We start from the raw sequence: 13715 nt of genomic DNA, 5'->3' as shown, positions 1-13715 counted from the left end.
GTTCCCTGATTGTTCCCAGCATGGATCCTGCTAGATTGCAGCACAGCTTGTTCCTTGCTTGCACACCTCGTTGTTCTTTTGAGGCAAACCAGGATACGTGGGGGAATGTTGTTGGTCTCTTCCTGGCACTGAACTCAGTGTGGCCGCGTACATGTGGGCCCAGAGTTAGGACATGCATCTTTTAAAAAATGGTGTGGGAGCAGAGCAATTGAGTGAGATCTCCCCAGGTTTGGGGGACAAGGAAAAGTGGATTTGGAAAGTTCAGTGTCTGTGATTCGAAAACAGGAAATTGCAGGGTCTCTGTTTTAAGTTAGAAAAACAAACATGAAATAAAGTGAAAAGATAGTTTTAAATAATTTGAATAAAACCATGTTTCTTTCTAAGGTAGAGGTGATTCAGTTCCTTGATATTTAGGAAGGTATACTAGTGTTTATTAGTTCTCCAGTTGTGTGTACTAGCTGTTAAGGAAACCACTTCACATAATATCTGGATGTCTAACTTAGCAAAATGTAAAAATGATGCAGCAGGTGGTTTTAAGATAAAAGATTGAGGCCAAATTTTTACCTTACAGCAGAGAAAAAAAGCTTTAACAAGATAAAATTCCAATGCTTTTATCTTGCAGTTCACATTAAAAATATTTATGACTTGCCTTTATTTACAGAGTTTTAAAAATTCTTTTACAGTTCCCTGTTCAAGTGGAGACAGGCTTTTATGGAGATCATCAAGGAAAGGGATATTGGAAAAATAGAAGAGCAGAATACCAGGATCTAGACTGTTTACCATACCCAGTGTCAACTGGAGCACGACCTAAAACCGATGTGAGTAGCTACAGTGTATTTACAAGATTCTCTGACTCTCAGGTTCAGTAACCTCAAGATTTATTATTTATCGTTAAAATTGTCCTTGCGTTTCTTCGAAGTAATTTGTTCTGCAAATATTGCCCTGTACAGAGGAGTTTGGTTTGCAAAAGAGGTACAGATAAAAGTTAAGTCGGTCTTCAGTGAGACTCCAGGGCTGTGGGATTCATCTAATCTGATGTTAGATAACTTTAGTGACAACTTCTAGATCTGAACAGGTCACTTGGACTGCCTTTATACACAATGGAAAGAAACAGCTATTTTTAAAGAGTAATTAATCTCATCTGGAGGTTAGATGTGATGGATTCCAGGCATCAGATCAACCTCTGCATCTTCTTCTTTATTGCTTATTTTAGAATTAGTCTCTTGGGATTTTTAATTTGGCTGTTGGTTAGGCCCACTTCAGGGTGGATTCCACCCTGCATTCTCTGTAAGCAGAAATGTTCAGCTCTGGAGGTAGTTAAGCCCTACTTCTAATTGATAATAGCAACATTTATTTTGTTTCTTTTTTTACAAGGTGATGCTGTAGTCTGCAATTGAGGTCTGTTAAAACCTATCAGAGGGTTTCCCCAAAAGTTTTTGATTCACTTCATCAATAGCCAAATGTTGTTATATTTACACATGTAAAAGTAAGCTATTTTAGGATCAGTGTCTTGGTTCAAAAATGCAGATGGTTTTGCCTCTCAGTTGTAAATTACTTGGGTGACAGCAGCGTCTGTGATCATCAGACAACGTAAAAATGGCTGCATTGGATTGAATCAAAGGTACTTCTAGTCCAGTATCCTTTCTTTGGCAGTGGCCAACTTTGGATGTTCAGGAAAGAAGTGTAAGAACAGGGTAAGCAGTATGCCATTTCAACTTCCTTTGAGGTATTTATCATGCAGACACATTGAAGCCAGACACTATATTGCCGTTTTGCAGTTAATAGCCCCCGAGGGTCTTTTTTGCTGCTAGTTGTGTCTTTTGTATGTATTTGTTCTTTTGATATTCACAGCATCTTGTAGCAATGAGTTCCAAAGTTTAACTGTGGAGTATGTGAAAAAACACTTTTTTCTTGTTCTAAATTTGCTACTAGATTATTATTTGGCTGTATTTCTTGTACTGTAAAAAAATGAATCTTAGGAATCTTGTAGGAAGTAGTGAATACCTGGGACTGGGGTTTTTTCTTCAGTGTGTCTGACTGTATTTATTGGTATTGAATTTTCTCTACCTGTTTATCTTATGCTCATTCAGCATCATGAGGTCCTCTTGTAGCAATTGGCAGTCATTTTTTGTTTTTATTAATCTCTATAATTTAATATCATCAGAAATCTCTGTCCCTTGTTATTCCTCCATTTCCCCTCACTACAAGAAGGACATTGAGGTGCTGGAGCGTGTCCAGAGAAGGGCGACGAAGCTGGTGAGGGGTCTGGAACACAAGTCTTATGAGGAGCGGCTGAGGGAGCTGGGGTTGTTCAGTCTGGAGAAGAGGAGGCTGAGGGGAGACCTTATCGCTCTCTAGAATTACCTGAAAGGGGGTTGCAGAGAGGTGGGTGTTGGTCTCTTCTCCCAAGTGACTAGTGACAGGACAAGAGGAAATGGCCTCAAGTTGCGCCAGGGGAGATTCAGACTGGATATTAGGAAAAGGTTCTTTACTGAGAGAGTGCTGAAACACTGGAACAGGCTGCCCAGGGAGGTAGTGGAGTCACCCTCCCTGGAGGTATTCAAGGAGCGTGTGGATGTGGCATTGTGGGATGTGGCTTGATGGGCATGGTGCTGTGTGGTGTTGGGTGGGTTGTTTTGGTGTGGGTTGTGGTGTGTTTTGTGGTTTGTGGGTGTTTGGGTTTTTTTGGTGTTTTTTTTTTTTTTTGTTTGGTGGGTTTGGGTTTTTTTTGTTTGTTTTTTTTTTTTAAGGTTGGACTTGATGATCTCACAGGTCTTTTCCAACCTTAGTGATTCTGTGATTCTGTGATTCCAGATCATTTATGAGTATATCCAACATATATCTGTAAGACTGCCAGGTAATATCCATCCACTGTAAAAGAAGGCAGCCAATTATTCCTAACATTTTTTTGTTGTTGTTTTAGTTAGCAATGCAAAGACATTTTTATTTCTTAACATCTTTTTTGTTTTTCCTCCTTGACAGCATAATTTAAGAGTCTGATAGATAACCTCCTCAGAAGCTTTTTGAAATGGAAGTACATTGTATCAGCCAAATCACCCATATCTGCATGATCATTCAAAGAATTTGTCTAGATTATTGAGACATGGCCTCCAAAAGCCACATTTACGCTTCCCTGTTAGCCTGTGTTACTATTGCTGTGTTTATTCTGTTAAGCATACTTTCTGGTAATTTTCTGCCATGCATATCAGTCCTACTAGCATCTCTTCCACAAATAGCTTCAGAGGCATTTTCAAATATTGGCATTGCATATGCTACCCTCCATTTCTGCGATCCCAAAGCCAATTATAGCAATAATTACACATTAAGTCAGTAGCTCAGCAGTTCTCTTTCTCCTGATGAGGTGCTTATTTCAAGTTATCTACGCAATTTTGATGAAAGCAAAGTCTATTATGTTAAAGGTATCTTTAAAACTGTCATACTGTTCATCTACCAAAGAATGATATACATGCCACCATACAAATTCTGTATTTCATTAAATGAGCCTACTCCCGTTCATTGAAATGGAAATTGGAAGGTTGGCTCCACTTGCTTACTAATTGAAAACATTATTGTCTTCCCACCAGCTATTTCCTTTCCTTAGAAAATAAGTTTGCTGTTTTCCATTTCTGCAAAAGCACAAACATTTGTTCTGATTTGACGCTTATTCTAGTTGAAATAGATAGTAGAATTCAGTAAAAAGTAAGATATTTGCTAACTTTATTTGTTTTTTACCTTGGCCAAATGTTCAGGCATGTATAAGTATCATTGCTTAACTGCCTTCCCACTAGTACTATGTAAATATTTTTGAAGTGATGTTGCCATAATACTGTTGTTTGGCTAGAAGTGTGTAGGAGAGAAGGCAGAGAAAGTAACTTTTGGGTTTTTTTCTTTTCTGAAGTCTGCATTTCTCTTTCTGTTGAAATTCAGGAAATACTAGTACAATAAATAGCAGTTCCACGAATCTTCATCAGTAAGTCCATGTATTGTATCAAACATTTGTAATATTGTAGTAACAGCAGTGTAATGCAGAAAGTGCTCCTGTTGCTTAGGGCACCATCTAGTCTAGAAACCTACTGGAGGCACAGAATTTCTTTAGAAATTACTGGGCTGTTTTTTTAATTGGCCGGTGCTTTAAATTAGAGGTAAATGTTGAAACTGGGTGTTTGCAAATTTCATTCAGGAGAGAAGATCATTTTACTTCCTTGAAAGTGCTGCTTTTGGTGTATGTGCTATATTTCAGGCAAATACAAATAAAGCCATGTCTAGCTTCAGGCATGCAGTCTGCTTGAGTCTGTCATGCCTCTCCAATACCCAAATTTTCACTGCTTATTCCTTAAGATACAGACTTTTCCATATTTTTTAAAAAGGGCATGCCAAAGTTACTTTTATTAGAGTAAAGGGGATAGATCCAAATGACAAAAGGCCTAATTCCTTCTGTGTCACACCCAGGTTGCATCCATTTAACTCCCATGATCTGAGTGGTGTAATACATAACTTGGGAGTAACACAGAGATAAATCAAACCCGTTGTATTTTGATGAGCTAGTTTTTCTTCTCTTCCAATATTTTATGAGTCAGGAGGTCAAAAAGAGCTTATCTGTCTCCACTCCCCAGCAGCTCATATACCCAGGCATTTAGAGAATCAAATACTCCATAATGTATTGAAATTAGCAAATATAGCGAAGACCAATGTTAGAAATAGCAGGGATGCTGTAATTCAGGAATAATACGCAGATAATTATGCAGGACACAGTTGTTCAATTCTCAGTGCAAGGCAGTGATGTTAGCTGCACACTTTCATGGACACCAACTAGGCTGACAGCTTAAAAGGTGCATTGAAGGTTTCTTTGGCAAACTTGTGTCACAGTAGGTATTCTGTTTATATGCCTTTAAAAGATGACTCACACTTGTTACAACATTTTGATAGAATAAAAGTGAAAATCATGGTTTTAGGGCAATGATGTGTCATGTCATGTCTCCCCTCCTTCCTTCCCCCCAAAAAGTTGCTTCACTGAAACATTATTTGTGAGGTGCTAAAGGAGATATGTACCTAAGGTGGTGGGGAAGTCAAGTGCTGGAGAGACAAACAGCAAAGTTTCACCTGACAAATGCTGGCATTTGTAAGTCCATGTCTACATCATAGAGATTCCATTAATGGGGAGAAAAAAGCACTTCTACAGCAAGATCCATCACACCCTGAAGTCGTTGCCTGAATGTAGGTCACCTGGTTGAAGTGCTTTGTGCCCCCAAAGTACTGATGTTGGTTGTTTGCGTATTCGAAGAGGCTGGAGTGACTGGCTGAGTCATACATGCTTAGAACTGGGTGAGCTAAATCCCTCCCATGGCCTGTAAGTTACGGTCTGGCATTTGATGGGCAGTGCCTGCCTCTCCATGCACTGAGCAGAGGAAACTTTGAGACCCGGATGGTCTAACTTACGAGTCTAATACCAGGTGGTGTAAAAATCCCATCAGTAAACACCTTTTAGTTCTTGCAGGTAACGCAATATACTCTGCAGTATGCATTCTGTGAATTAGTAAGGAAACAAAACTTTGTATATTGGTAACAAAATGGGCTTTTTCCTTTATCTGTGGTAAGAATGCTTTTATGTTTTATTTTTAAGTACAGCTGATGAGCACAGTTGTGAGTTCTCATGCTTTAGTTCCACAGATAGCTTGAGTTCATTGAACCAAGAGGGCTAAAATTAATAATTTTATAGGTTTCGGGCTTGTTTTACCCTGGATTCTCAGTCTGGTTCACTGCGTAGCCACATGAATATGTAGGCTGGTGCAAGAAAGGGTCAGAGTGGCTGGAGATGAGACAGGGTAAATTGCTTCTTTCAGCATCAGTGCCAGTTTCTGATAGCTTAAACTGTAGAACTACAGTTTATCTGTGCTAGGCTACTTGATTCAGAAAATGGGAAGCTAAACAGGGCCTTGTAACCCACATGACTGGAAAGTGTTTGTGATTCTTTTAAGAAGATATTATTCTTTTTTTTTCCTGAGAAATGCTATTTGATGCTATATACAGTGTCTCAGAGTTTAGGGCAAAGGTTCCAAAGATGTCTGATATCTTCCGACATTGTTGAGAAATGTAAAACTAATAATACCGTAAACTATGACTATAGTAGTCATTCTCTCTCTGTAGGCAGTGTGATGCCCGCCTGACCTTCTGACATTGTTTGAGGCCAAAGAAATTCAGAAGTAAAAACAGCTGAAGGAAAATCAATTTGTTGTGTTTCTCATGCACTACTTGTTCAATATTGCTGCCCCTGGGCCAACAGGAATCAGAGATTATTCCATTAGTGGGTGTGTGTGACAAGCCTTTTATCAAATAGCTGCCAACATCCAGTGCAGAAGGAAGTTAAAATGTGACAACTCATAACAGTTTGTATTTCTACTAAGCAGTCTTTCGGAATTTGAGGATCTTGAAGTGTTTACAAACCTTAGGCTGATCCTTCATTTCTCCATGAAATATGTAAGCAGAGTCTTCATTTTACATCGCAGATGAGAAGATAAGTGTATATAACCTGGCTCTGAAATAAGTTTCACACACTATCATTGCTGAATGCAGTCATGAATTTATCAGTTCACGGTACAATTTACAGCAGCAGTTACGTCCATTATCTAGTAGTGTGTGTTTCCCTAGGTGAAGATTGGGCAGATCATGCTTTATTCTGACCCTGTTGATAGTAAAGCCCCGAGAAGACTTGTGAAACCTCTGGGCAAAGATTTCTTACCTCAGAGAAAACTCTGCCCATTCTGTTGTCAGGCCACTTTGTACAACCCACAAAGTGCAAGAAGATGAAATAAGACGCCTAGACCTGAGTGAGGGAGACTTAGTGTTCAGTGCTCCATTTTCTCAAAGAAAAGGTGTGCTTGAAGACACAATTATTTGGCTTTGTTGGAGCTGAAGATTTCTGTCTATACTTCAGCTGCTTATATGAGTAGCGTAGCTCAGGCAGATAAGAGATGCAAAAATCTTTGTAGAAATCAGGTCCTCATTGACTTTCTACAAGTCGTACTGGTTGGTTGCAGCATGGTCAAGAGCAGAACCTACACATAACCCTAGGCCTGTGTTTTTGCCTCCAGACCATCCTTCCTCACAAAGAGTGCTAACTCCAATTGTTCCCATTCTTGCAAAAACAAATTTCAAACCGTGTCATTTAGTCATGCGAATTGCTGTCCTGTGTATCCTTAATGTTGATATTAATCATGTCAGCAAGTTAGCTCTTCGGTATAGATGCAGGTAGCCTGAACCATCGTCTTTCCAGAATTTTTCTTCTTGCTTTCGGTACTTAATACGACCAGTATCCCGCTGGGACAGAGGCATGGTGAAATAGTCAGGTAAAGTAACCTACTCTGCTTCCAGCTGTACACTGTTATGGTGGACTTTCTCACCTCTGAACAGGGTGGCTGCGTTTCCATTCTTCCCCTGCTCTGCCCACACGGTGAGGAGATTACCCTTCTTGCCCAGGAGCACTCTAGACTTGCAGGCATTTCTGAGACAATCAAGTGCTCCTGAAAGACAGAATCTTCCCCACTTTGAGATGAACTAGTTTCTTGGTAGTAGAGGAATTCATTGTCCCAGGAAAAGCCTGTACCAGCTCCAGGAAAAAACAAGGAGGCTAAGAGGGAGAGAAAGGCATATGGCTCCTTCCCTCCCTTCCCTCCCTTCCCTCCCTTCCTTCACATTTTTAACAGTGAGAGCTATATATTCCAATATAGATAACTAATACTCCAGGCATTCTCATCCACTTTGTTTCTAGTGCAGCTGACAGCACTCTGGCCAAAGAAAGTCTGCTTCCGGCAAGGAGAGGTTGCAAACATAAGAGCCCAGCATAGCCTTCTTTTTTCCCTTCTGTCTTTAGTCCCTCCTCCCATCAGTCAGCTCCTTCACACAAAGCTGCCTGTGAACCTGGCAACACTGTGCTTACGTATTACGCTGATATCATGATGCCATCATGAGCCTCGGAGAACAGGGGAAGCTCAGTATAAATTTTAGCTTTGCTCAATGTAAATATTTTGTACATGAATGGATAAATTTGCAAAAACTTCTGAAAGGAAAACTAGCAGATTAAAATCTCGTCTAATACATCTTCTAAACAGTCCTAAATTCTGGGTCTAAATTCTCAGTCTGCCCATCCCTGCAGATCAGAAACTTCAGTGGAAATACGATCAGGCTTTGTGAATCAAGAAGATGTAAATATGCCAAAACAGCAAACTCTAAATCCATCTCACTGAGCAGATCGAGTATCTGAGTAGCATTTGCAGGATTGATGCCAAAGACTGACTGTCTCAGGGGTTCAGTTCTGATGGTGGCAGAAGGAGGCCCTGAATTAGAAAAGGTAGGTGAGTAGTGTACAATTATTGTGTTTATCAGCACTAGCTAATAACAAACTGTTTCATTACACATTCTTACTGAGTTTTTATATCTAAAATTACCATAAAGAGGTCACAGGGCCAGTTGGTAGGCCACTGCCTTTTCTTTTTAGAAATGGCATCTTGAGGTATGGGTACCTTTTAACAATGCTCAGAAAATTTAAACTGAAACTTGGCATTGCAGTGTTTATGTATAATAGTAAGAAATGCTATCATATTATTAGGAAATGTTTTTTTGAGGGAGGACAGGACTGTTACCTGTTAATTTTATTGCAGCTTCTCCTTGGAATTTTGCTTTTGCATTTATCTGATTAGAATTAAAAAGGGGTTGTTTTATTTGGAATTTACTTTCCTTCTTTTGTGTGTTTGAGCAGCCCTGTCTTCACTAGTACAAGAACAGACCAGAGAAACGGAAGTCGTCCCAAACACATACAGCCCAAAAAGCTTTTCCAAATGCACACTTATGGATCATCTTATTTATTCTGATGTACCATGTACCTTTTAAATTTTGCTCAAAGTATTTCAGTGAGGAGACTCCAACATCTTGCACCTTAACTATTCTACATACAGATGGTTGGATAGTGGAGGGGTTGTTTTATTTCTTGGTGGTAGTAATCCTGAACTCCAAATGGACTGAAAAGTCCCTGTCGTCTTGATTGATGAGACTCTTGAGATGTTAGTGTCAGTTCCAAGGAAATGAAATCTTTTAGATCATTCTGATTCATTTAGGAGCAAATTGTGGTGTGTTTCAGAACTGACCGAAAAGTATTTATGGGATAGTTTGTTTGGCAAATATCACAACATTCCTTAAATAAAATATTTAACATGCTTTTTTTCTTAATTATTAGCGCAATTCTGTTTTTTTTTCCTGACAAAAATGTTGAAGTCAGCTGCAGATGATAATCCTAATAGAGCTATACAGCAATTAATATTAACTTGAACTGTTACAGTTAAATCACTCAGTCTATGAAAATATTTATTTAATTTTAAATAACAATAATGATATCCTTTTTACACAGTATTTTGCATCAGATTCATTATTTTAATTTAATTTTCATAAGGATTATATATTTGGAGGCAAGGGACAGGATTTGTGTATTTTTTAAAAAAAGCTCAGTGAGTTACCTGTGTAAGAAAGGAAAGAAAGCTTCTCTATCTTCATAAAATGGCTTTGAGAAATAGTTTAACAATAATTAATTATTCTTGGATGGATGTGGGCAAGAAAATTTATATGCATTTTTTTGCATACAATATAAAGTAAAATGGTAGTTTCCAACTCATTTTGGACTAAAGTTCATTTGATGTAGTTCAAAAGGTGTACGAAGTCCAAATCTGTATTGGGAGGAGACTAAATTGATTATTTTTATTGCTCTGCATTACGTGGCTATTTATGTAGTTCAGACTGATAACGTCTGTTTATATTGTAAGAAAAGCTTTGAATGAGCTAGCGACCATGGGAACAGTTGGGAAATAGAGGTGACCCACCTTTGCAGGAGCAGCCAGCATGTCCATCAGGGATGGCTATAGCAGCGGAGCAGCTGAGCTTGGTGGTGATTCTGCTAAAACCCTGTGAGCAGAGACTGCCAATGAAATATATCGAGTGAGCACGTTTCTGAGCCAGCCCAGTCCCTGTCTCACCATAACTGTCCCAAGCTCACTCAGTGAGATTTGCCATCTAGGTCCAGCTGTAGTGACAAAATGAGAGCTGCAGGCAGGCATGGATTCATTAACATATACATCCCAAATAAAGTCTACATGTGCTACTTGGCTTTTATAGACATATTTATCATATGTGAATTGAAATATTCAATATTCTAGAATGGCATGTGTTGTTATGTTAATTTTCAGATCTTCTAGCTGCATTCTTTTGCAAAAACTATATTGTAATTTTAAATGCTGGGTTTTGTGTTTTATTTCTGATAACACTGACTGTTAGCAGGAACACAATCCCATTTCATGATAATGCAATCTTATTAATCATAGACACTAAAATTGCTGACTTATATTTCAGCGTTAGTACACGGCCTCAGAAATGCATTGCTTTTCAAGGACAGACTGAAATGTCCTGACTCTTTGTCAGTAGATGTGGGATATGCAAGCTGTCAAAATAAGAATCTCCATAAATACGTAACAAGAGGTGATCGGGAACCATACTAGTAAATGATACCATGCATGTGCAAATGTAAAGAGAGATAACCTTACTCCCCTACAGTTAACTTTATAATCAATGAAGTGCAAAAGGGAAACAATTTATCTGTCTTTTCTTCTGTTTGCATATTTTATACCAGCAGCTGGGCTCATGCTTTTAGATGCAGCACATCGTTTATTTAATTGGGTGACAGTACAATTTTCTACTATGTTTTGTAGCAGCCACAGAAAAGAACAGGCGATAAGAGTACACCAGTTCCTATGGGTGAGATTGGCAGGCGTGTGCTGGATTGGACCCTAGCAGGCTGTCTGTTGTATTGTTTGTGAGATTTGTTGAGCGCAGTTTTCTTCAGGGAGGTATGTACAATCATACCTTATCTGTCTACCTATCTGTCAGGTTTTTGCTTACTCTTATTCTGGCCCAGTAGTATATTCATTACAAGAGCGTGAAAAAATATGAGTGAATATGTTCTATGTGTATAGTTTTATCAAAGTAATTTCTCTTCCAGTGTAGCTATTACTCATTTTCACCGTCTTGGCCCCTGTTTTGGGACTTGTGTCATTCTTATTCAGGCAGGGTTCTCTTGGCTACGTCGCATGTTGATCAGATGGCACACATGATTGAGCTGGAGCCTTTGACTTTTATAATAGTTGTTCACGGCAAGAGGAAAGCAGAGAGATTCAAACATTACTAGTTAAAAATGTGTCCTGCCTGGACTGCAGAAGTGCTTGTGTGGTGCTTTGGAGCTTGGGTAGAGTCAGACCCCTAGTCCCACTTAAGCAGAGGTGCAAAGGTCTCTCATAATACAAGCCTCCAGGCTCTTTGTGCTCTGGAGAGCTTGTAGACTGCTCTCTCCCGTTTCCCACGCTAGGGAAGAAGGGACTTCCATCTATAACAGACCAGAGACAGAGGCCAGCACAATGCATAGGGAGAGCATTTTTTATGCAAATGAATATAGCAAATCATTCATCCCGTCTCTCTAATAGAGATAATCCCTCTCAAGGTACAACTTTCTCTTGTGCTTCTGCTGGACGGAGGCATCTTTGCCCAACTGTCACCCCCTTGTCCTGGCATGTATGGTATCTCACAGTACTGAAATGGGATTATGCAGCCCTTTGTGTAAGTGATGTGCGCTAAAGCTGGTAGGTGTGGGAAGGCTCAGGATTCTACTTGACTTGAGCAGCTTTTTCAGACAGCTCTGTGGTTTTTTTTCTCTCAGGTGTACCCAATCATTTCCCAGGACTTTTCTTACAAGTTTCTGTAACTCCTTTTTCCTCAAAAAACGAAAAAAGAAAAAGATAGATCTGGATGCATATTTTATATATATACATGTATATATGTGTTTATGTACCTTTTATGTATATATACATTGTATGTGTATGGTTTTGATGGACTTTAGGTTTTTTAACAGTATCTCCCTGTACACAGGTAGCTTGCTGTATGGTTCTAGCAGCCAGTCCCCGGGCACTGTTGCCTCACTGAACCGTGTTTAAATAGCTTCTCCAGAAGCCTCAGCTCTTTTACAGAGGGATCAGTGCCACACAGGACTTACTCCCTTATCCAGAGTGGAGCCCATGCATGTGTCCCATGGGAATCAGGAATTATGGGGCAGTGGTACTTGCCCGAGTCTCCCGGTGACCCAGAATCATGAAGCACATCCAGAACCTGATGAGGGGCAGGGCTTCTACACCCCATGCGTTAGCTATAGTGTGAGAGCTCAGCTCCTCAGCAGCTTTCACCCTTGCTCTCATGGAGCTCCAGACCAAAAAGCTCTTCCCAACAAAACACATAGCAAGGGTGAGAAGGTAGGTTAATATTCTCCAGTGTTTCCATTTTCCCATTCATTTTTACAGAAGCCAATTTTTCCTGTTCTGGGCAGGAGAAAGTTCAGACATGGAAGTCTTGCTGCTATAATCGCCTGAGGTATACATGGGAAAACAGGCAAAAGCTTCAGAAAAGAAGTTCTCTCCTATCATTTATTGGTGTACGGAGGGAAGTACAACTTCAGAAAAATTATTTGCAGGAGGTTTCTAAGTAGCTACCATTTGGATGGCAGTTTGGTAAATTCCCAGAACTGAACACAGAGCGATAAAGTAGTGATTTTGAGATGAACTGCTAGTTGCTAGATGGGGCCTGCTGATAATCCACAGTAGGAGAAACGTCACACATTATTTGAAGCAGCCAAGTGTCATAGTTATGACTTTCTTTAAATTGGCATTACATGGCTTAAATGTTACAATGACTAATCACTTGATACAAAACCAAGGTGCTCAGAAAATAAAAGTGCCTGAAACTTCTGTATTGCAAAATGTCCTAATGTGGATTTTCAGATGAGCCATTAAAGTAGAGCTTGAGAATGTTGTAGGTTAGCCAGCATGCTGCAAATTGAACTGAAAATTTCCAGAGGTACTTTCATGTCTTAAAACTCGAGCTAACAAATGGGACTTTGCATCTAGGACTGTGAATCTGGACTGAAACAGAGTTGGCACAGCCTCAGAGAGAAACTGGACCAACCTATGGTCTGAGAGACCTCAGAAGGACTTCTAAGCTATTCCCCTGTACCAAATCAGAGTCACCTATACCTATGTCACCCTGACAAAAGTTTGTCTAGCTTCTTTTTTAAGACCCCATTGACAGACTACAGAGCCCATTCAGATGATATGTTTCAGTAGCCCACATATCATTTGAAAGTTTTACTGTGCTTTCTTGCAGTAAAATGTCGTCTTGTGTTCATCATCAATACGCAGAACAAGTTGTTATGTTCATATTCTTTACCTTCTGCCTTCCTTCCTCAGGTCAGTCTAGTTCATCTAGCTTTTTCTTGTAGGTCCTGGTTTCCAGACTCCTTGTTCCATCTAGTGTCTTGACCTGCACACTAAATGTTAATTTGAGCATGTCCAGAACTAGTTACATGTCTTACAGTTTTGTCTGGAAAAAAAAAAAAGAGTTTTAGCAGTTGTGGCCGTAGCAAAATCTGGGCTCTTTGTAATGCACATTGACTGGTGAGTTCCATAGACACTGAAGCGGATAGCAGCATGCTATCCTTCATAAGCCAGCCATCACCAGTACTAAGAAAAGAGAAAAATAAAATAATTTGGAACTCAGAGGAGGATAGTGCAGTGATGGTGATGGCCCACCTAGGGATAACTGAAAGGAACTTCAGATGGAGGTGGACTTGCAAATTTGAT

General features: G+C 39.6%; 1 protein-coding gene across 1 annotated transcript in view; it reads left to right on the top strand.

The window, feature by feature from the left end:
• STARD13 (StAR related lipid transfer domain containing 13) overlaps positions 1–13715 on the top strand; it is a 305199-nt gene that overhangs the window by 81136 nt on the left and 210348 nt on the right. Inside the window, exon 4 of the mRNA XM_059826737.1 lies at positions 684–818. Within this exon, the coding sequence (XP_059682720.1) occupies positions 684–818 (135 nt within the window). The remainder of the gene's footprint in view (positions 1–683; positions 819–13715) is intronic.

This window comes from Gavia stellata, chromosome 1 (genome assembly GCF_030936135.1).
Source record: "Gavia stellata isolate bGavSte3 chromosome 1, bGavSte3.hap2, whole genome shotgun sequence".
NCBI classification, from domain to species: Eukaryota; Metazoa; Chordata; class Aves; order Gaviiformes; family Gaviidae; genus Gavia; species Gavia stellata.
Note: the sequence above shows the minus strand (reverse complement) of the source record. Positions and strands in the feature narration are given on the sequence as shown.